This window comes from Falco biarmicus, chromosome 2, assembly GCF_023638135.1.
Source record: "Falco biarmicus isolate bFalBia1 chromosome 2, bFalBia1.pri, whole genome shotgun sequence".
Taxonomy (NCBI): Eukaryota; Metazoa; Chordata; class Aves; order Falconiformes; family Falconidae; genus Falco; species Falco biarmicus.
Window position 1 is genome coordinate 64,763,895 of NC_079289.1, and position 24,606 is coordinate 64,788,500.

General features: G+C 35.9%; 1 protein-coding gene across 9 annotated transcripts in view; it reads left to right on the plus strand.

Moving 5' to 3' along the window:
- Window positions 1-24,606, plus strand: part of ATP11A (ATPase phospholipid transporting 11A) — a 131,799-nt gene that overhangs the window by 83,888 nt on the left and 23,305 nt on the right. For all 9 annotated transcript variants that reach the window (XR_008820098.1, XM_056327864.1, XM_056327863.1 and 6 more), the window contains exons 8-23: window positions 2,212-2,262; window positions 4,210-4,274; window positions 5,998-6,079; window positions 7,352-7,502; window positions 8,693-8,890; window positions 12,007-12,180; window positions 13,596-13,759; window positions 14,086-14,157; window positions 15,807-15,880; window positions 16,133-16,236; window positions 17,967-18,148; window positions 18,819-19,070; window positions 21,582-21,756; window positions 23,027-23,129; window positions 23,379-23,524; window positions 24,495-24,554. Coding sequence is in view for 8 of the 9 variants with exons in the window: in XM_056327864.1 (XP_056183839.1) it covers window positions 2,212-2,262; window positions 4,210-4,274; window positions 5,998-6,079; window positions 7,352-7,502; window positions 8,693-8,890; window positions 12,007-12,180; window positions 13,596-13,759; window positions 14,086-14,157; window positions 15,807-15,880; window positions 16,133-16,236; window positions 17,967-18,148; window positions 18,819-19,070; window positions 21,582-21,756; window positions 23,027-23,129; window positions 23,379-23,524; window positions 24,495-24,554 (2,053 nt within the window). In the remaining variant the exon portion in view is untranslated. The remainder of the gene's footprint in view (window positions 1-2,211; window positions 2,263-4,209; window positions 4,275-5,997; window positions 6,080-7,351; window positions 7,503-8,692; window positions 8,891-12,006; window positions 12,181-13,595; window positions 13,760-14,085; window positions 14,158-15,806; window positions 15,881-16,132; window positions 16,237-17,966; window positions 18,149-18,818; window positions 19,071-21,581; window positions 21,757-23,026; window positions 23,130-23,378; window positions 23,525-24,494; window positions 24,555-24,606) is intronic.

Below are 24,606 nucleotides of genomic sequence, written 5' to 3' on the forward strand. Positions count from 1 at the left end.
AACAATGAAAGGGCAAACACTTCCACTCCTGGTACGAGCCACATTACAAGGTAACATCACATACAAGCCACATCAGCTACATTACAAGGTAAAACCAATGCCATTCTAATCAGATCTGACAAGAAATTGTCCAGAAAAATTTCAAATTGTCAAGACACTTTGAAGTAGGGATTTACATCTCTTATTGTTAACAATGAACCTCACCACACATGCTTTAAGATATTAGCTAATGACAGCATGAAGCCATCATGATTAGCAAGAGATTTAAAAATTAAGCATCCAGAACATGAAGCAAAATAGCTGTAGTTTTTTAGCAATGTTTAAAGTCATGCAATATTCGATATTTAACAACAGTGCTGAACAAAATTTCACTATAACTTAATGATAAAACATTAGAAGCCTTTTTTCGAGTTTCTTTCTAAATAATGAAGGACAAAACCCCACATACCATTGAGGAAACACTTGTTCCTGCTGTAGTAAAAATAGCTGAAATAATACACAGAAAACAAACTAAAATGCACTTTTTTTTGTCAACAAACACTGTTGGAAGATGCAGAGAAAACATTGCTTATGAGTTGTGGAGGTATCTCTCTTCCCTGATCTCAGTGACCAAGGAACTGGCCTATAAATCTGCAAGAGAATGGATCCTTTAGAAGACTAATCCTGTGAATCACTTGATCCTTTTTTAAATATCTGGCTCATAAAGCGAATGGTTGGAAGTTGAAGCTCATGCTATTGTAGATGGTGGAATTTGTTGGGACAACTGTTGACACGTGAATGAGGATGCTTATTGGTAGACAGTTTCTATCTTTGCTAATTTTTACTTGGCACTTTTTAACAAACTACAGTAGTGATCCTTTCCAAAAGCACATGGTCATTTTCTATCATGATGAATCATAACAAACTGTACAGTGTTATTAGATGTGGCTCTACGGTGTTGTATATACTCTCAGCAGGCAGGTCACCAGTTCTCTGAGCCTGAGAGGTTCCCTTTCAGGGTAACAGATGCACCAGCTCCTCCCATAGTTTCCTCTGCCATCCAGAATGCTAATGTCTGCCTTAATCCCTTTTGATTTGAGTTTATCCACTTGGACAGTGGTATTGCAAACACAGTGTACTGGGTCTGACTGGAATGGAGTAAATCTTCTTCACAGCAGCCCGTGTGTTTTAGTGTTTTTGATTTGTGACTGTTAATAACACACCAGTGTTTTAGCTGTTGCTGAAAAGTGCTTGCACAGTGTCAAGGCTTTCTCTGTTTCTCACTCTGCCCCCCAGCAAGTAGGCTGGGGGTGGGCAAGAGGCTGGGGGTGGACACAGCCAGGGTGGCTGACCTCCGTGACCAGGGGAGTATTCTGTGCCATATAACGTCATGCTCGGCAGTAAAATTGTTTGGCGGCCGGGGGTAGTATTTCCAAAGTAGCTGTTGCTTGGAGACTGGCTGGGCATTGTTCTGCTTACAGGAGATGGTGAGTGGTTGCCTTTGTGTCAGTTGAGTTTTTTCCTTCACTTGTTAAACTGTCATCTTGTATCTTGCTTTTGCTCTTCCAGTTCTCTCCCCTATCCTGCTGGGGAGGGAATGAACAAGAAGCTAGTGGGTGCTTTGTCGCTCGCCAGGGTCAGCCCACCACGTACAGATAACATGTACTTAGAGATAGATATTCAGAGGGAAAATTGCTTATTGGCTTTATGCTTTTGGGTTTTTTGTTTTTAACTCAGTTGTAGGTTCTAGGTTTCGTAAAGGATAGTAAATGCGCTGGCTTACCACAGGTAGTTTAGGGAGTAAGAGCTCTTGTTATTTCTTGCTGATGGGTCTACTTAGAAGCTTTATTCCTAGTTCCATAATCTCTTATATCTCTTTATTTGCAAACTTTACGTTGACTTACTCTTCTGTGTATTTTTTTATTTACATGTTTTAGATATATACATATGTTTATGTTCTGGATAATCAGACCATGTTCAATTGGAAACTGCTAGCTGTAATAAAGAGTTTCTAGAAAATAGTTCTCAAATAACCTATTCCCATGTATATTTTAAAAAGTGAGCATATTTTGCTTTGGTTTTAAATATGTATGTGCAGTATATATGTCTGTATGTAGAGAGAATTCTATGTCCTTGTAATGTACATGAAAAAAACTGAAATATTGGGACATTTATGCATAAGAATAATCAAATGAGGAGTGCTGTTAAACTACTTGTATATTTCCCTTGCAGATTTGTTGGTCGAATAAATGTTTACCATGATAGGAATGAGCCTACTGCAAGGTAAGAAAAATCCAGTTTCTACACATTTAAACATTTTCAGGACTGAATAAGTATCAATAATGAGAAGTACCTTTGGTTCACCAACATTGTGCTGCCCTGACTTACTGATAGAATATTTATTCTCTTAGAAGTTTCCAGGCTGTTGTTTCATATATCTTAAATTTTTCATCTTTTAATCAATAGATTTCTCTTATTTTATATTTATGTCTTTATTCAAGTTCAGTTTTTATTTGACATTTATTTGGTTTGTAAATGATGTTGATAGGATGTTGACAGTACTTGTACAATACTGCCCCATTAGCATGGGACCTTGGTAGTGTGCTAAACAATATGAATAATATCACTTGTGTATTTCTCTCATTTTTCTTCTTAGAAAATGAAGAGTTTGGACATGCCAAATATCATGTTTAGTTTTGTACGTTTGTCTACAATGTCCACAATGTTATGTGTGTTCAGGAAAGTAACATCCAGGGAAATGTGTTTTGTACGTGGTGTAGGAGATAATGATCTGTTACCCTGGGTCTGGCACCTAGAAGGGTCTGTCCCCGGCCAAATAGGTTTCAGCCTGAAGGAAGTGCGGTGCTTTCTGCTTCAGGAGCAGTCTGTAGCCCAGGACATTCCTTGTCCAGCAAATAGAGAAGAAAAATGAAGCAGTAAAACAGGCACAAGTCTTCCTGTATTTTCTACCTAGGATCTTCTGTCTTACCAGCAGGGAAGAGACTTGCTGGACCTGATTTTGTTCAGGACCTGATTTTGTTCAGGCCCTTGCCACCAAGAGGCAAAGCAATAGAAGGGGAAAGCTTCTTGCTTGGGTGATGTCCTAGACCCCAGCATGTGTGGAGTTACTCCATTCTGGCCAAGTGCCTTCCTAACCTCAATGTGTCTAGATACATGATTTTCTATCACAGTCTGCTATGAAAACTGTCTTTTTTGCTGCTTTCACTTTAAAGAGTCTTTTGACTAATAAAGTTGGTTGGATATGAACTTTGGTGGGAGAGGAAAGGAAAATAAGCAGAAAATATCTTTTTAATCTCAAGAGGAATAGGTTGGTCTATGTGTAACACATGAAATGAAGATCTGGCATTAAGACTTGTATTACTTGGGCAGGTCTATTAAAGCAGTTGTTATTTTTTTACTATATGACAGTATAATGTCTTATAATCCAAATAATTCGTATAACATCACCCTTCTGGTTTAAAGGGAACTAGTTTCAGGTTTTACATCAGAGTTATGGCCCTGGGAGTTTGTTTGTTTAGATTTCCTTGATTTTTAGGGGTTTCATACCACAAGAACACTTTGAATAACATTCAAAAATACTGAACTTAGTTCTTGGGTTTTTTCCATTGCTGTATAGATAAGAGTCTGACAATTTTTGTGTGATGTCTGCCTATGAAGTAGTACTTGGTTTTGCACTCATATGGTGATTTGCATTACATACCATGTTCCAAAATATTATTTTAAACTGCATGGGGATCCTTATATTAATTCCACTACTCCTCAATAAATTATTTTACCTATATTCATCTTCATCCTTTGAAACGCATAGTAAGTATCAAACTATCTTATATGCCATTTATACTTAAAATAAAATGTAAGGATGTATTTGCCTTAAGTAATTCTAACATGCAGGACACTATAGTTTATATAAAGTCTAAAAAAGACTTGAATCCATATTTTTAAAAATAAGCACCTTACAATTAGGACAATGAGTATTTAAGCAGCGGGTTTTAGATGCATGGCTTTAAGATTTGAGTTGTGAAATTAGGAACTTATTTTTAGGCATCTCTATATATTTTTAATTTTCACTTAAAAGCTTTAAAAATGCACAGTAATTTTGTTACACAAAAAAAATATTCTAATAAAACTAATTCCCTGTTGATGTGGCTTCCACTGAGGTCTGCCGTTTGTCTCTAAATGTTTGTATTCTCTAATACTTACCTCTTGCAGGCCGTTAGGATCCGAAAATCTGCTTCTTAGAGGAGCCACTTTAAAGAATACAGAAAAAATCTTTGGTAAATATTTCTATTGATTATTTAAATGGACCCTGAAGTAATAAGCAAACATCAAACAAGGTTACAACCCTACAATTACTGAGCATATGATTTCTATTGAAACACTTGATTTACAACTTTTTTATAAGGTTTACTGTTGCTATAATTGCAGTAAAGTAACTATTAATGATGTACAATGACTATAGAGATTTTTGGGAGGGGGATTTTATTGTTTAGTCTTCAAGGGTTAGTGAAGATGACTCAAGATGACTCAACTTCTTCATGTAAATATATGGCTTTTGAACAAGCGCTGTGAATTAAGGTGGTTGTCCCAAAAAAGTTAACGAGCCTGTTGAAAAATTTTGAATCCGTTTTGCTCATTTGTCAAAAGAGACAGATACCCCAACCAGATATAAATATGGCTGAATAAAAAATAAATTTTTAAAAAATCACTTAAACAGTTCCTGATCAAAATTAGACTTTCTGTTAGCCAGCGTACTTTGTGTGTATGAATTGTCTTTGTTCCATGGAAAATTTCTAATATTTTAGCAGAAATAGGAAGCACAAACTGAGACTGTTTTTGGAAATTCTTCAAGAGAGCTTAGTGGGAGTAGTAGTTCCGTTGTAACAAGACAGTCTTTGCTAGTGATAAAAGGGACAAGGATCTAAGTCAGGGGTCCTCAAACTACGGCCCGCGGGCTGGATATGGCCCCCCAGGGTCCTCAGTCTGGCCCCCGGTATTTACAGACACACAGCACCCCCCCAACCCCCGGCAGGCCAAGCAGCTGCAGATGACTGCCTGCCACTTCATCCGCATGCCGCCCCCCCTGTTTAAAAAGCTTGAGGACCCCTGGTCTAAGTCATCCTCTATCATACACAACTTCCATACTCCCGTGAAAGATCATAGATGGCCGTGATCTATTTAGCCTAAAGTACCAAGTCCTTGCCACTCTTTCTCCAAAAAAAGTGTGAAAAGTATGTATTAATAAAAACTTTCCCTCTTTGCTTTTAATTGTAATCTAAAATATATGAACTAATATAATCGGTTTGTAGTATTTCTGTAAATTTCAGAGGACGCATTTAATATTTCTCTTAACTTCTGTATCAGGCAGAGATAGTATGAGTGGTTGTTTCCATTACCACAGCACAATCCTTATCCTAAATTATTTTAGTAATGTACAGGTATGCTGGTTTAATGAGTACTTCAAATCCATCTTATTTTAGTTGTATTTAATCTTCTGAAGTTTAGTCCCTATCTTTGTGATCAACCGGAAGTGGGGAAATCAAAAGATCACTCTATTCATGAATTATTAAATTCTCCTGAAGCAAGCAAAATCGCTGGCTGCCTTTTATTCTGCTTGGATGTATCCTGTAGTTTAGCCCTATCTGGATTTTCTTTTACAATGTATGATTTAGATTCTAAAATTAAAGCCAAAAAAAAGAACTTAAAAACACAAGGGGATTTATTCAAAACCCAGCTTAGGTTTGGCTTTGATACGTAGCAACATGGTAGCGATTGGGAACTGTGACTCTGGAATGGGATGTAAATGCGGCTTAAAATTTCCCTGTAAGAACCAAGATATTAAAGCCATTTCTAGTTTTTGCATATCATCCAAATGTTTGTTCTTTTTCTTCAGCCTACAGAGAATTAAAGAAATAACAGAGTATAATAATCTAGTGAATCCTGCTTTTATGAAATTATTGTACTTTGCAATCTTTAGTAAAACTAGTTGTCTAATTTCAGGTGTTGCTATCTACACTGGCATGGAAACTAAGATGGCATTAAATTACCAGGCAAAATCACAGAAGCGATCTGCTGTAGAAAAGTAAAACTTCTAATATTTATTTTGGGGGTGGAAAACTACATATTTGAATGGTGAATAAAAGGAGATTTGATTTTTTTTCCCTGGAAGTGTGTGTTTCGTTGATTTTAAATAAAAAAAGAGGTAGAGGGACTTAAAATTTGCTTTTTTTTGCTTATAATTTTTTAATGTATAAAATCAGTTTCATAATGCCATACAAATGAGGTTCTCAATACTGAATTATTATTAAATGTTTAAAAAAGCCCCCTTGATGTAATGCTTACCTTTTTAAGATATGATATGTTTTGACGTTCAGAAGACTTTTCTTTCCCTGGTTAGAGTACACCTACTGACAGTTTTCCAAGATTATACACTTCAATATCCTAACATTTCTTTTCATTGCAGTTAAGTCCTGAATTCAGTAAAAGTAACCTTTTTTGATGCACTTCGCTTTGCATCAACTACAGTAACAAAAAGTCTGTCTGTCCCAGGTTTTCTATGGTTTAGCTAAAATTAAAAGTTCCATACAAGCATATATGTGATGGGAAAGGAAGACACCACTATCCTCAAGAAATGGGCTGACATTGTTTGCTTATGTTTTTTGAAAACAGAGAAAACTATTTCCTAGTCCTACTCTGCTGTCTGAAATCATCAGCTCTGAGTAAGGTATCCAGCCCTGTGAAAAAGGTGTCATTGATCAAAGCAAGGTGTACTGACCAGATGACAGCCTTTCTCTTTCGCAGTGACTGAGCAATGATTATGTGTCTCTTTCTATTGTTATTGATGTGTAACCTATGGCTTTTAGTTCATGCCCATCATTAATGAAAATATAATTTTAAATGGAAAGTGTTCTTGTTCTTTCCTTTTTTAGATCTGTCTAGAAAGAGTTAAACCATTACAGCTACAGAACAAAGTGTTCTCAATAGATTTATATTTCTGTGAAAGTACTTACGTGACTGTTTTTGTATTGGTTCAGAGGAACGGTATTAAAAGTCTGCAGCTACAAGCCCGGTTATTCTGTTGTGATTCCATCTATGCTATTTTTTGTCACTAATATATTAGGTTTGGTAATGTGTCACACACATTTTGGAAACAATTATAGCTGTTAACATTTTAAATAGAAAATAGTCCTCAGTAATTTTTTTCTTCATTAGGAAAACACTGTAGAAAAGTTATTGAACATCACAGCATTGTTAGACTTAGAGCAAATTTAAGCTGAAGCACAAGTGTAATATGTTTTAATAAACTCTATAGTTTATATGCTAATGGAATTCTTATTTTGCTGCTTTTTTTTAGATCAATGAATGTATTCCTTATTGTATACCTCTGTATTCTCATCAGTAAAGCACTAATAAACACTGTCCTGAAGTACGTCTGGCAGAGCGAACCATTTCGTGATGAGCCATGGTATAATCAGAAAACAGAGCCAGAAAGGAAAAGAAATTTGGTATGGAAATAAATTAAAAGACAAAAAAAGTTTTACTAAACGCTTAATTTATAAGAATTTTACTGAAAAGTATATACAGCCTGCTTACATACCGTAAATTCTTTCTTTTTTTTTGCTAACAATGATGACAGTGTGTTTGTAGAAAGCTTGTGTATTAAATTTTTGCACTTAAGTTGTATGTGTGAATTTAGCTGATGAGAAAACGTCTGGTTTAATATAAAAAGCATCATGAAAGTGTTCTGGAGTTTCCTGTCATTTATGCAAATTACTAAAGAACTGACCTCTTGCAGAGAAATACAGGACTGAAAGGAATCCCACAACTCTTGGCAATCATGTAACAGATATGTTCAAAAGAATCCACTGTAGGGAATCTCTTTAAGAGTACCCCTCAAAACCTTAGTTTCATATAGCTCTGTAACTCTGTCATGAGAACTACAGACCAGCAAGAGTTGCCAGTGTCTGATGTCCTTACAGGAGCAAGGACATTGTCCAGAGTGGATACCAAGATGATCCAGAGTAATGAACTCAATACAGCACTAGAGAAAGCATTATTTCACTAGAGCGTCCCGATCAGGCTAGAGGAAAATTTCCATTTTTACCCTAAACGCGTGATGAGCACACTAGCCAGGCATGTTACAGATCTTTCTATACCACCAGTAACACTACCTGCTCAGTAGGTTGCCTATACCTCCGACATGTCTCCACCACTGAAAAAATTGAGCCAGGTTATGTGCATACATTCTACTTGTACTGAGAGAAGGAAGGGAAACCCTTTATTAATGGAAATGCTGCATTAAAATTGTGTAATTTGGTAATCCTTGAATGAGTTACTGTGTGTATTTTTCTGGTAATTTGTGAATGTACATTTTATTGTTTTTCTTGTTCTCATACAGGTGTTCACCACTCTCATTAGTTGCTCTAGAACTTTACAACAATGATGTGTAACTGTACTCTACACCTGTATGTCTGTAAAGAAAAACGTACATTTAGAATAAAAAAGTTTTTCTTCATGCCAAGTTAGTTGTGATGTTATAAATTGTGAAGGTATACATTTGTGCCTGTGAGCTGTCAAAAGGTGTTGCTTATTGTTTAAAATCATTAGAAAAATATAATTTGCAAATGTATGTAGTCGTTTTGCAGCTTTTGATGGTACATGAAAAATCAATACTTTCATCTTGTTTCTTTGGCAGTTTCTTCGAGCTTTTACAGACTTCCTTGCATTCATGGTTCTTTTCAACTACATTATTCCTGTATCCATGTATGTTACTGTGGAAATGCAGAAATTTCTTGGTTCTTATTTCCTTACATGGGATGAGGAAATGTTTGATGAGGACACAGGTGAAGGACCACTGGTGAACACTTCTGACCTCAATGAAGAGTTGGGACAAGTAAGTTTCATTGAATGATAGATTTTTTTGGTTGTTTCTACCATATTTTTTTATTTTAAAATTGTAACTTCAATTATTTTTTTTGCAGTTCCTTTTTATTATTTGTGTTCATTTTCTGTAGTGCTGATTAATTGTGAAAATAAAATTTGAGGTCTGGTTTTCAGAATAAAAAATTCTGATTTCTCAGCCAGTCAATGGAATTGAGTTAATATAACTGTATTGGTAAAGGATAAACACTCTAGGAAGGTAATGATTTCTCTCCGTTAACTATGGAAGGAGATTATATAAGCGCCTACCTTCCTTAGAGTAAAAGTTAGATGGAAAAAAACCACTTTTGTTTGGCTACACTGACACCAAATCTACAGACACAAGTTTCATCCAGTAAAATGATTGACTGTCACTCTTATTTTCCAGAAGAAGGTCTATGTTTAATATTCTGTGTAAAGAAAATCATCACTTTGACAGAGATACGCATGAATCACTTTTTGAGAAAATATTTAGACACTCTGTTAATGAAAAATGTTTTCACAGGTTTTCAAATAAACAAATAAGATGGTACCATTTCCTTATTTTTGTCCAGCCAAACTAGTAATTAAGCTTTTAGGGGCACATACCTATTTGGATAAAAGATGGTACCAAGTGTTTTATTTTTGTGGGAGGCAGTTGGCACTGTCTCGATCCCCAAACTGGTGGATTATGGGCTGGTTGAGCAGACAATGAGGTGAACTGAAAGCTGGTTGAACGGCCAGCCCCAGGGGTGGTGGGAGGCCAGCAACTAGCGGTGTACAGCAGGTTCAGTACTGGGTCCAGTCCTGATCATTAGTGATCTGGGTGACGGGGCACAGTGTGCTCTGGCAGCCACCCAGCTGGAAAGCAGCTTGGCAGGAAAGGATCCGAGGGTCTTGCTGGGCAACAAGTTAAACATGAGCCATCAACGTGCCCTTACGGCAAAGAAGGCAAATGGTGTCCTCGTCTGCATTGGGCAGAGCATTTCCAGGAGGTGGAGGGAGGTGATCCTTCTCTGCTCTGCACTGGTGAGGCCACAGCTAGAGTACTGTGTCAAGTACGCAGTAAGTTCCATCCAAATATGAGGAAGAAATTCTTTACTTTGAGGGGGACAGAGCCCTGGGACAGGCTGCCCAGAGGGGCTGAGCAGCCTCCTCTGGAGATATTCAAAACCCACCTGGACACAACTCTGTGCAGCCTACTCTAGGAGAACCTGCTTTAGCAGGGAGTTGGACTAGATGATCTCCAGAGGTCCCTTCCAACCCCAACCATTCGGTCATTCTGAGAGTTCAGAGCTCCCCAGTACAAGAGACAGGGGCTTACTGGAAGGAGTGAAAGACCACAAAGATAGTGAAGGGACAGGAACAGCTTTCATGTGAGGACAGGCTGAGAGAGCTAGGACTGTCCAGCCTGCAGAAGGGAAGGTTCAGGGAAGATCTTCCCAATGTATGTAAACACCTGAAGGGAGGGTGCAAAAAGGATGGAACCAGGCTTTTTTCAGAGATGCCCAGTGACAAGACTGAATGCAGTGGACACAACCTGAAACAGGAGGGTCTGTCTGAACATCAGGAAACACTATTTTACTGTCACAGTGACTGGAGTCGCCCAGGCAGACTGCGGAGTCTCCTTCCCTTGAGATAACCAAAACCTTACAGGACATGGTCATGGGCAACCAGCTCTTGGCGGCACTGCTTGAGCAGGGGCTTTAGGCCAGATGACCTCTGGAGGTGCCCTCCACGCTCAACCATTCTGTGATTCTGTTATAAAAAATAACTTACTACTACTAAATTGAAGTGCTGTCCCTGGAATGTGACTCTCATCAGTACTTGGCATGTTCCATACCAATCAAATGAACTGAATTTTGCTTTTACATTTTTGAAAAAAATTATACATTGTATTTCTAATGAAGGCATTGATTGCAAATCCTTATTTGTGGTTGTAGTAAATATTGTCATAGTGATATACATGCTTTATTCCTCTTTTCATGTAAAGGGTGTTGATCCCAGAGCAGCACACTGAATGAACAAAAGACCTTTGCTTGATAGCATTTTGCATATTTTATAAATGTATTATGAAATTGAATATAGGAGTTGACATGAAACAATTCCATACAAATCCTGTTCACTTCGAAAAAAGTTGCGTATGGGTATTGTGTCCACAGATAACAAACCACTGGAAAATCTGGAAACTTGTCTTTTCAGATTAATGAATATTAGAAAAGTGAGTCTAGGAGGAAAGTTAACATATTTAATAACTTCTTTTATGACTTGAGAGCAAAAAGTCGTTTTTTGTTTTGTTTGATGCACTTCATAAGTGTTGAAGTTTGTTAACTACCTGATGAATACTAAAGAGTTGCCTTACTTCCCGTGTTTAATTCCTAACCTTACATATTGCTCTCAGTTTATCAAATATGTACATACGATCTGTATACAGTATTTATATCCAATATCCAAATTCGAGCTTGTGCCTGTCTGGCTGTTCTGGTTTATAGTTCAGGTTTTGGATTTATTTTTGATGTTGTTATCCTTAAATGCTGGGGCTCATTGTAGAAGATAAAATTAATGAAAAATTCAATATTGAAACAAAAAGACTGTTTCCAGGGCAGTAACAGTGCCCATGTGTATAACTATATGTGACCATTAGTTCAGAATCCTCATCCTTTAAACTAACGTAGTGGAGAATTCTGATACTACCCTAAGGACCCTCTGACAGTAACTGATCGAAATCCAGGCACGTACATTAAATAATGATCCTTGTGAAAAGGAATTTGTGTGCCTTTTGTTTCCATAAATAGCTGTCTTGCAGCAAGAAAAAACATGAAAAACCAGAAGGGGGCTTGAGAGAAGAGTGAAAGTAGGTTAAACACATTATTTTATATGTGTTATGAGGCAAAAGATAGCTTTGCTGATACTCTTGTATGAAAAAAATCTTTCAGGGCCCACATTTCCGTGGAATATGACTCCCAAAAGATACTGACTTCCTTTGCTGAGGAAGCCTGCATAAGGATTTGTAAAAGAAGATGTAACCCAGTAATAATACCAGTTTTGTTAAGAGACTGTGGAAAATTTCTGTTCATATTCCTGGTGTTTTTAATTTGTGCTCATTTGCAGATTGAGTATGTCTTCACAGATAAAACGGGAACGTTAACTGAAAACAACATGGAATTCATAGAATGTTGCATTGAAGGGCATGTTTATGTACCACATGTTATCTGCAATGGCCAAGTTCTCCATGATTCTACAGGCATTGATATGATTGATTCTTCTCCAGGAGGAAGTGGAAAGGTAGGATGACTTTTTCTAGGTTCTTGGTTTTTACAGTGAAACATGAAAATTGAATTGTTGTTGTGCTGATGAAGACAATATTTAACATAGGACATCCTTGAATTTCACTAATCAAAATAAGTAACTGTAGAAAATGCATCACAACATAGACATTTTGTCTTCCTAGTTCAGAGTAAGATGTAAATGCTTAATAGGAAGTTTCCCAACTTACTTCAGCTGTAAAAATGAATTAAATAAAACCCAAAAAAGTATAGAACTTCTTGTGGTTAACAGCTAAAGAAACATAGTAGCTGATTTCTGTTTAACGTTATTGACAATAGGGAAAGCAAGGTAGGAAACTCCTCAAGGGGAAAATGAGTTCTCAGTGCAAACACTTACTTAGTTATCACTGGCTGAAAATGTGGCCAGAGAAAGGATTATAATAAAATTAAGTTACTTTTAAATGTGACTTAATATAGCCACATCTGAAATATGGTATACACAGCATGTATGTGCTGTGGCTTTTTGCTGTGTAAAGCAAAGTTAGTTGAAAATTAAGGAGACTTCACCAGTCAACTGATGGGCGGGATGTAAATGGGCAGGATAATCATAGCCAAAGGACAATATATTTTTAAATAAAATCAACACACTCTCAAATTATACCTTGGCCATACCCTTCACTATGGCAAAACAAGGCTACTTAAAATATGTTGGTGGAATTAAGCGGCTTTATGGCTCTCACCCATGGCTCTCAGAATGTGGTCCCAAAATACTACGCTCTGTTTCTATCTTGGAATTACAGTGACTCAGACAGTTTGTATTGAACAGCACAGAATAATAAGATTCAGACACAAAGATGCAGGTGGAACATAGCCAGGGATCCATGAAATAAAATCTCTTTGTGGTGTCAGAAGCTGTCATCATGAAACCATCTGAGACGTAAGAGAAGTTGTTGGCTTCAGCTGCCAAAACGTCTACACTCCTATATTATTTTGTACAGCTCTGAGAGATGTTCAAGCTGCACAAGAAATTGAAATCTGTAAACCCTGTTAACACTTGTGCTCCAGGTGCCATGGCCCTCTGTCTGGACTCAGAACTCCTAAAATTGAACCTTGACTAGTGTTTAATACAGGTTAAAGTTAAGGAAAATTAAAGAAAAAAAACTTTAGCCACATCTCGGCACTCAGAGATGCACACTGGGTTTTTTGGGCACCAGCAGCTTGAGTTGCGTGGCAATGCTGGTAGCCCTAGCAGCTATTAAGCAGTTTGTGGTTACCATTGGGAAAGACTTGGCTCCCCCTAAAGGGCAGGTGACCTGTGACACTGCCTTTATCTGACAATAAACAGTAGTAATCAGTGACATGAATAACCTTCCAAAAGAAAAGTTTTCAAAGCAATACCTGAACATAATGACTACCATTCCTTTTATTTTTTAGGAGAGAGAGGAACTATTTTTCCGAGCTCTGTGTCTTTGCCACACCGTTCAGGTAAAAGATGATGACAGCGTGGATGGATTGAAGAAAAGCCAGCTCTCAAGAAGATCTTGTATATATATATCGTCATCACCTGATGAAGTTGCTTTAGTTGAAGGAATACAGAGGTATGTGTGTAATTGGGTATTACGCTGCTTTAATCTACATATCTAATCACTGAAGTTCAAAATTGTTTTCAGCACAATAATTATAATAACAAATGCCAAATTGTCTAGAGCTGGTGATTTCTTTAAAACACAGTCATGGTTATTCTTATAAATCAAATGAAAAAAATGTTGGTTTTTGTTTGGTGGTTGGGTTTTGGTTGGGTTTTTTGTGTTTGGTTTTTTTTTTTTTCTGAGAAGCTCAGCCTTAAATCCTTATGACATGCTTAAAATGTATTTTTTAATTATGTATTTTCTGTATTTATTCTCTTGTGTGTTTGATTTTACAGACTTGGTTACACCTATCTAAGGCTGAAGGACAATTTTATGGAGATCTTAAATCGGGAAAATAACATAGAGAAGTGAGTGGTTAAAAATATAACAAAATAAACTGATGAGGAGTTTTTGTTGATGTTTATAATAAATTGTTATTTCCCTGTGCATTAATTTTTAATTCTGAAAAGTCAGAAATTGTACATTCTAGTAGAAAATAATTGATCTACTAATATGGATAATTTTAATATACCCTGTCTATAGACCCTATTTTAATAGACATTTTCACTTAGTCTGTTAGTTTGACAGTATATGCAATACGGAATATTAATATGACAACAAAGGTGTGATGTGGCGTTCATGACCTAATCTAATAGGTCCTGATAATTTTAATTTGGTGTATTTTTCCTTTTTTATATGGTAAATAATATTTTCTTAATAGAAAATGGTGTCTACCCAATTTGTGTTTACAAATAATGCATATAATTTACAGGAAGGTAATATCTATAGAGTAATTTTTTATAGCTGGTTCAAAGAATATTTAAAACGGGTACTGGTACTGGTTTTTTGTTATTTTCCTTTGACATGTGGAATAAATTTGGTAGACCATAATATGAGTAAGAATTTCAATAACATCTAAGTAGTACAGCTGTTCAATGGGATGTACATACTTTTGAAAATGTTACCTTAGTCTTCTGTAGATGTCTGCTGGTTAAGTCTATTGTATATCTGGGTCTTCCTGCATATGTACTCTACTTCTTGGCCATGAATATAGGAACCCCGCTGTTATTTTTCCTCCTTTTAGGGAATATGGAGGATTTTTCCCAAAGGCTACTTCAGACTCTTGTGGCTCAACTCATAAGAACTGGAGTCAGTGTCATTTATTGACTTATGAAAGCACTGTGATTACTAGGAATTTTCTCCAAAGTGCATCACCGTTTGTAGACAGAGGCCTGATCCAGCTCCTTGTTAGAACCTTTCGTAGCTTTTAATGAAATAAACCCTGTGGCCTGGTAGAGGTTTGAATCCCAAGCTATTGTAAGGACTTGGAACTGAATGATGTAATTAAAGAAGCAGATTTATTTATAAGCAAAATATTAAGAGAGGTGAATGCTGAAGAGATTGGGATTAATCACTGGGATGCTTATGTTTGTGTTGGAAATAAAGGGGGGGGGCTTTCTTAGGCAAAAGGAAATAGGTAAGAGAAATGATAAAAGTATATAAACTGATGAATGATACAGAAACAGTACAACAGGAGCTTTTCCTCCTAGAAAGGAAAGGAACATGGGATAAAATCAAATCGTGAAACCAATGGCAAATATAAACCCGTAAAAATAAATGTTTTTTCACTTGAATAACTTGTTAGTCAACACTTGAGCAAGATTTGTGAAATTAGATTAGCACTGTCGGGAGATGGGAGTAGCCAAAATTAGAAAAATATTAAATAATGACTTAAGTGTAAACACCTATTCATTTGAAGTTCTAAGTCTGTGCCTAGGTACTATAAGAAGGAATTTATATACTTTATAAGCATTGTAAGTAATTGGAAGCTAAGGGCCTCCCCTATGTATTGTTTGTATTGCTGTTTCATTCTGTACTAGTTACATATTCCATAGTACTCAACATAATTTTCCATATTAGAAGTCATGTTGTAATTGATATGCTTGAAGTCATAATAATAAGTTTAGGGATCTAGAAAAGCAGAGTTGTTTAAAAAATAATTCTGTTTCTATTTCAGGTTTGAATTATTAGAGGTTTTGAGTTTTGATTCTGTGAGACGGCGAATGAGTGTAATTGTTAAATCTTCAACAGGTAGGGCTGTCACATTCTCTTTCTTTTAAATGTTTTTGTTTCACTTGAATTTATTTCCAGTTTATCAAAGAATTAAGCATTAACCACAGTCTGTGTGTCTGTCTCTATAAAAAAGGGGAACAGGTACCAGCATGAGTGCAAATGTTATATAAAATAATTGGAAGAAGTATTTTTGGAGACTTAGTAATTTGGATGTTTTTTTGAAGAAAGATATATTTGACCATTTTGAATTCCATATGCTGTCTCTTTTAGGTGATATATTTCTGTTTTGTAAGGGAGCAGATTCTTCCATATTTCCTAGAGTTAAAGAAGGCAAAATTGAGCAAATACGATCCAGAGTTGAACGCAATGCAGTGGTAAGATTCCAGTTTATTGATCTATTCATGTGATAGTATTGAAAAATAAAAAAAAATAAATTGAGTGTTCTGACCTACTGCTTGATCTGGTAACAGATTTGTCTTCCCAGACACCAAGGTTATTCTCCCTTATTTGAATCTGCCCTCTATCTCACCTTCCAAATGGCAGTTGTGGTGAGATATGCATATATGTGCATTAGATATGCACAACTGTATGCTATTCCAGAGGTCATCACTTAGCTTTTTACTATGACATTTTCACAGCTGTGGTGGTTTGAATTAACTTTTGAATGAAAGTAAAGTGAAAAACTTCAATGAAAATCTCATTCCTACTTTCAGTCCTCATCTTTAGCAGTTACGATTTTCTGCTTTGATTGCTTTACAAGCTCTTAAAAGAGAAAATCAATTAAAGCACAGTATAGCAACAAATGTGCTTCTTATGGGCAACCGGTGCAGTGATCATCCTTATGTTTTTGCTTGCTAAAAATGAGCTATGAACTGCCTGATCACCTTTAAAAGAAATTCAGAACTTGGCTTTACCTAAAAGGTGGTATTTGGAGTTGTAAAATAGTGAATTTTGCTGTGTCCAAAAATATGCAGAACCCATTGCAATGGAGTATGACTGCCAGTCCTACAAATAGGGTAAAATCTGCTTGCCTCCAGTACTCAAACTGAAACAAAGTATTATTACAGGTATGTGAAAAAATACCTACATTGTTACCTGCTTTTGTTTTGAAGGGAAACATCAAAGTTCTTCATCAAAAGTGCTTTGCTAAGCTTTACTCTGTGAAACAGCTGTCTGATAATTACAAGTGAAGGAGGCTAATGAAACTGAAAGAAGTGTTTATGTATCGTATCTATCCAATGTCTGTCAAGAAAGAAACCCAGACCAACAGTTACTTCTTCATCCTGCATAACTGGAAATAGGGATGTCTCCCATGTACAGAAGCCTCTGAAAGAAGATACAGGCAGCCACCTGGCACCTGCGCTTATCAATAGCAAGAGTCAGGGAGCTATTTTATCCTTCTTGGATTGGTAATAAGTAACTATGTAAAGACCTACTGGATTAAAGTTTATGAAGATAAAGTGCCAGTTAAATGGTGTTGTGAGAGGCCATGTATTTGAGGTGTCAAAATTCTGTGTTGTAGCAGCTTTTCCCTGCCTTTTGCATTCTAAATAATCCTTTTCTTATTTATCACACAGTCCAAAAGTCTGCTCCGGTCTGAAACACCCACAGCTAAATTCTAGTTTTCACTTGACTGAAATGGCATGGTCGGATTTTCACTTTCGATACTCTCTGTGATGTTTTGTCCCTTTCTCTGCTGCAACACAGCATCAAAATCAGACTCTGCAGAGCTACTATTTATACTATTGTTATTTATTCAGACTGACTCATCCTGCCTAATTATACACATAGGGAAGGAAACCTTTTACCTTGACTCTCTTTTCCCTGGTAATCTCATACATCCAGTTGGGTTGCTGAGCTGTTCATCTTCTGGAGGATTGAGGTTTGTCCCCCACGTTACAACTGCTTCCAGGGCAGCACAGAATCAAGCTGACGTATGTTCTAGTCTATACTATACTCGCTTCACTATAAAAGTGAGCAGTGGGACTCTTCATGTTAATATAAAATCATTCCATTTTTTCAAATATTCCAGCATCAACACCAGCAAGAAGTCTTAAGAAGAGTTTTCTAAGAGGCCTTTTGTTTTTTTGATTACATTATTTAGGAGGGACTGCGAACGTTGTGCGTTGCATATAAAAAGCTCACAGCAGAAGAATACAGCAATGCACAGAAGCTGCTTCAGAATGCAAAGTTGGCCCTCCAGGATCGGGAAAAGAAATTGGCAGAAGTGTATGAGAAGATAGAAAGAGATTTTATTTTACTTGGTGCTACAGCTGTTGAAGATCGGTATGTACATTTCTTAGTTTCATATGTTTAGTGATGTTAACAAAGTTGTTGAAGACTCTCACTTAACTCTTCTTCTGGATTAAAGATTTATTAAAACCCTTTGTTTGAATGAATTCCATACTCATAGCTTAGTAAAGTTACACATGGTAACTTTATAATTTAGTAAGGTAGTAACAATAGTTAAATGTACAAAAATCAGTATATTCAAGCCATTTACCTTATTGAACAAATTTTAGGGAGAAGTTTTGGAGGAAAGAACTACAAAATGGAGGAAATGAAAGAAGAAACTTTAGGTCTTAAAAAAAATTTAAACCTCTCTTTTAAAACTGGGAGGTAACTTTAGCTCAGCAGCACTTCACTGTTTGATGTCCTTAGCTGAAAGCACTGGAAAAGTTGTAATTGAAGTACTTGTCTGGAGAATGAAGTATCTTGTTTTTTAGGCTATATACATGAAAGGTGAGACTTTGAGCACTTCGGAAGTATCAAAACTTATTGTTTATAATGTACTACTCCCCTAAACATTTTTAGATTCACACCTTGGGGAAGATTCTTAGACCTGATAACTTTTACTGAAATTTTTTATTTGGTTATGGAAACCTTTCAATCAGGACTTCTGAATTTCTTATTTCCAAGCAATCTATCAATATGTATTGTTAATTGACTTCCACAGACTACAAGAAAAAGCTGCTGACACTATTGAAGCACTGCAGAAAGCTGGGATTAAAGTTTGGGTTCTGACAGGAGACAAAATGGAGACTGCTGCAGCTACTTGCTATGCTTGCAAACTCTTCCGGAGAAATACACAAATACTTGAGCTAACTACAAAGAAAATTGAGGAACAGAGTTTACACGATGTGCTTTTTGACCTAAGCAAAACTGTCCTAAGACACAATGGCAGCTTAACCAGGGATACTTTCTCAGGGTAAGGAAAAAGTTAAATTTTCAAGCCAGGGATGGGCTTCTGTGCATTTCGTAAAAAATTAAATGATGGATCAATTATCTTAAGACCAGGAATATCCTGTGTTTCAGTTTCTATTGTTGAAGTCTGAATTATTGTATGGCAATAGGTTAAAAATACACAGTCAATGTTCTTCCTCTGTCTCATTTCTGCTACTGCTTTAACTGCTAAAAGAAAAATCACAACTGACATTGTCATTATATATTTTTCCACTGCAAAAATACTTGCGCTTGAAAAAAATGATTGTAAAGCAAAATACTGTTCCTAACTTTTAAAAAGGAAGCAGATGTGATGTATTCCTGTAATCAGAGTTCGTGTATGGTGTGACTTCCTTGAGAAGGCCAAGGCCACAGAAAGCAAAAATATATGGCCTTCTTTCTAGGGAAAATTATGCTCCATTTACAGACACGTGTCAGGCAACAGCATAGTACCAAATCTTCTGGTGTGCATAAAAATACTTGGAAGTGCCCTGAATTGTAAAGAAAGCATTGACTTGTGTATATTTTGAATATCTGTAGAATGATAGGTATTATGTATACAGAAGTGAAACATAATATGGAATAAGATAGAAAATGGCATTTTAAAGCAAAAACCAGGTATAGGATAAATTGTGCTTCATACAGGTACTCATTAGGATACTTACTTGAAGCTTCATAGCTGGTACACATTACTTGCTCTTTTTTTCCACTGTAAAAACCTAAGAATTAGATTCTGAAACATTTGTACCATCTTAAGATGCTAAGAAAAGAAGTTACTGATTTTCCAGACATAGTGAATACTTGATTTTTTTGTTGTGTTTCGTTTTTTCTTTTTTTAATATGGAACCAGCTAACAAGTACATTTCGTATACGTTTGTAGTAAGTTTGTAGTAAAGGAACAACAAGCTAAAAAGCATTTGTGATACTATTTTAGCAGAGACTTTCTGTAACTTCTAGCTGTGCAGCTTGAAACTCTGGACCAGAGCATTTTTCTTAGCTCTTCTTATACCTTAAACCTCATCAGACTAAACAAGACCATTCATATATTCAGTTAAATAAGTCATCCTTCTCTATGTCATCTATACCACATTTAGCCTAAGTCCCACAGCCCTTAGGAGATGTGTTTAAACATGTTTGTTTAACTTCTTGTGCAATGACAGTTTTGTAGACGTTAAGACTCCAGAATTTTTTACCTGGCTCCAGACTTGGAGAATGAGCTAAGATAGTAATAGCAGGTTTTTGCCTGGATGTTGAAATTTAGGCTGATAATCTTTCACTATAATATGTCAAACATTCCTTACCTTGCCTGAAGTTCATAATAATACATTTTTGGTTGAAATCATTGTGTAGCAATGGTGTTGCCCTATTTGTGCCAATGGTAATAACGTGCTGAAAATGTGAACTGCCATGAAGTATGGCTTGCAGTACTTTATATATATGGTTTGTCAAAAATAGCTTGTGTTCTAGTCGTGAAGATGGAAATGCTTAAAACGCATTATTATTAATAAATATGGTGTTTTCCTCACAAACATTGGTCCTGGTGAAACAGTGTTTGTTGAAAACCCACACACAGTAGCATAACTTTGAAGCACTGAAACGAGAGCACACGTAAATCTCAGCGTATCACTTACTGCTGAGCTGGAGCCGGAGGCTGCTCCGTAATGCAGGCAAATGCAAGGGTGCTCTGGAAACGACTAGTTTGGATGCCGCAGAAATCTGCTCTTGTAGCACGGACCATCTTCCCCCGTTGTTCAGCATATGTTGTGGTAAACTGTGCTTCACGGGACCATAGTTACACTTCTAGCAATTCCCAAATTATTAGAAGTATACCAGTAATAGATTAATATATATAACAATATATTGCAATATTAGAGGTGACATATAATGATTATATTTTAATATTATAATTACATGTATACTTGTATCAGACTTGGCTACCACCCTACATGTGAAGTATGCATACTGTACTTGTAGACAGTGGCCTTATCTCTCCAGGCCAACAAGTATCTTTTAGTGGTTTACTTTCTTAAATGTAGACCTCTGGAAAAAAAGATGATTTTCCTCATCAAAGTAGATTTCAGAGTCCCAAAGGCCTTTCCCTTTTACTTTTTCCCTCTGTATTATGGAATAAGCCACAACATTAATTTTATTCCTACGGCTCTGTTTACCTCACTGCAGTTCTTGGAGCCCTTTCAAACCGAACAGAAAGGTCATTAATTATACAGTCATGCTCACTGGTGAAATAACTGAGGTATCAGATTTCTGTCTTTGAGTTGGTGAAGCAGTGAATATTTTCAACATAATCTGAAACTTTAAAATGTCATATATAGCAGCCCTATACAGGGAATTTCCTTTAAAGGTATATTAATTTTGCAGTATTCCATACTCATTATTTTTTCATTAATTAGTTTTCAGAACTAAATTGATAAATTTAGATAAATTAAATATGTCTGAGAATTTTGCAGTGACTCTTAGTTTATATTTTATCCCTGAACAGACTTTCAACTGATATGCAAGATTATGGTTTAATTATTGATGGAGCAGCATTATCATTAATAATGAAACCAAGGCAAGATGGGAGCTCTGGTAACTACAGAGAGCTCTTTCTTGAAATTTGCAGGAACTGCAGCGCAGTGTTATGCTGTCGAATGGCACCTCTGCAAAAAGCACAGGTTTGTATTTCATTTCACAACTGCTGGTTAGCTGTGCACATATGTAAATATTGAAGGTTAATATTCTGTATGACTTACTATGATAACTTTAAACATTAGCATTTACTTCTGGATCTTCTAAAATGGAAAAAGAAAAAAAAAAAGGGAGAGGGGAGAATTTCTACTGGCAAGCAATTTAGGTAATGGTATGCTAAAATGGCACCCAGCTGTCCACCTGAATTTGATTTACGTACATATTGTGCAAATTTTATGGTCATTACATGCTAATAAACATAATTAATGAACTGAATTAATTGCTTCCTTTTTAACCTAACAAGCTTTGAATAGTCTAACACCTGTTGATACTACAAGAACCTGCATTATTTATTACTGTAGAGTGATATTTCTTCTCTGTTTTATAAGTGGTAAGCCAAGAAAGAAGAATCCAGATAGAAAAATGTCTGCATTATCATATTTAACTACTTCTTAACTATTGTATGCCAGTATGTATCAAGTGAAAACATACCCTTCCATTACTGAAACATCTCAGTATAGCTGAAGAACTTTTAAAGGAAACAAACACTGGAATATACACTTTCCCTTTCAAATTGTCATGTCTTTTTCTCAGTGCTCAGTTACAGCATATGTAGCCTTTATTCATTTTAACAAAAGTATGTAGCCAGTACTTCTAACTGTCTGGAAGTTTGTAGAAGTTTTTAGTTGCAGCTGACTCTGTACCAGATTTGCAGAGGTGATCATTAGTAACGGAGAGATTTGAAGTCACGTTTTTGGACAGTTGCTGTGTCAGTAGTGTTTAGATATTTACAGATTCCTATTATCTTTTCTTAAATAGTAAGAAAAATGGCAGCACAGTTAAGAAAGCAGAATCTTTCAGTCTTTATATCAGTATTTCTTTGAAATTGTCCTCTGTCTGGAACCATTTGAATTTATTAATGCATTTACACAGCATTAAGCAATCTGAACATCTTCCTTTCTTCTTCTCTTCTTTCCTCCTGTCCATCTCTCTCAAAATAGTTTGGAAATATTTGAAAAATGTTGTTTTATATTTGGAATAAATACTTTTAGTATGAAGAAGCTACTGTGATCTTTATACATAGTAGTTACATTGGGTAATACTGGTTTTGTGTCCCTTTGCAGAATTTCTTATATAACTGTGTTGGTTGTTTTGTATGATGTATATGATGAAATGATTAGATTTCATGCAATCGTACACTCAAGCCAAATAAGCAAACTATTACAGAGAAGAGTTTTTAAAACTATTTTTTTCCAGATTGTAAAATTGATCAAGTTGTCAAAGGAGCATCCTATCACATTAGCAATTGGTGATGGAGCAAATGATGTCAGTATGATACTAGAAGCACATGTTGGTATAGGTAAGTATGCTTTTTAGAATATTAATTCAAGTGAAATGACAAAAACCACCTATTTCTTAAAAATAAGTAGTCTCAAAGAATCAGCTTATACATTTTGTACACAACTTTTAGTGAATTTACCCCAGGAATTTTTTAAGTGGTGATTGCTTATTAGATCAATGTCATAGCATTATTACCTAATTTTTCAAGTAATTGTCTCTTTGAAATAGTTATTCAGTTATTAAACAGCTTCTTCACTTTTTTTAAAAGGAATCATTGGCAAAGAAGGTCGTCAAGCAGCAAGAAACAGTGACTATGCAATACCTAAATTTAAACATTTGAAAAAAATGTTGCTTGTTCATGGGCATTTTTATTATGTTAGGATATCTGAACTTGTGCAATACTTCTTTTATAAGGTAGGAGAATGCTTATTCTAATTACATAAATCTCAAAAACTTATATGGTAATGTCTAACAATATACAGTTTGTACAGTCAATGGTACAAAACCCCAATAATTCCATAAATAGATTTTTGTTGAGTAACAGATGCAAAGCTGAAATGGGATTATTGTTTTTATTCAGACCATGAAGTGAAATAGCTTCTATATAGATATATTCTGCAATTTGTGGTATGTTTAAACGCAAAATTTGCCTTGTCTGTTTTTTTCTGCCCCCCTCTCTTTCTCTTACAAATTCCATCTTGACTGTCCTACTAGTCTGGGTTCTCTCTACAGTGGCCTTTTAAATCAGGTTGGAAATAGTATTTGAGAACTTACCATAACTTAATTTACATCCGTTTCTAACTTCATTAGGATAGTGTAGGTGGAGAAAGTTTATAATGTGCATCCCCCTGTTTTGACAGGTTTGTATGTCTAAATGTTGGGATCCAATCCTGGTTCTTTCAGTAAACAGTGCAAAATTGTTGCAAGGAGCCTTCAGAAGATAATTCAACATCTTAGTGTTTAACTATATGTATAGTTAGGAGAGGGTGAAGTTTGGTACCACAGCTCGAAACATCTTAAAATTACTTTGCTGGCTAACCACAGTGTCCATGCTGGCTTATCACAGTTTGTGTCCTATTGCGGATTGCACCTTATTTGCCTTGCCTCTGACTGAGCTGTGCTCCTGGGTCACAAAATTCATTGCCCTTGAATTTTGAAACTCTAGCCTTCTAAGTTTGCTTTCAAAATATTTTGAGCATTTTTCTTAACAGTACTACTGTAAGTTGAGAATGTTGATGTTTAATGTATGCAGCTCTTTCTATTGTTCCTGCAATGTTCACTGTTACTAGTGTTATAAAATTATGATACACACAGCTATGTCATTGTATACCATATAAATTAGTGCTTGTATTTCATTTGATGACTGTATCACTTTGTCTTTCAGAATGTCTGCTTCATTTTTCCTCAGTTTTTATATCAGTTCTTCTGTGGGTTTTCACAACAGGTTAGTTGTTCTTTTTCCCTCACTGCCCCATTTTCTCTTTGGCATGTTTTTT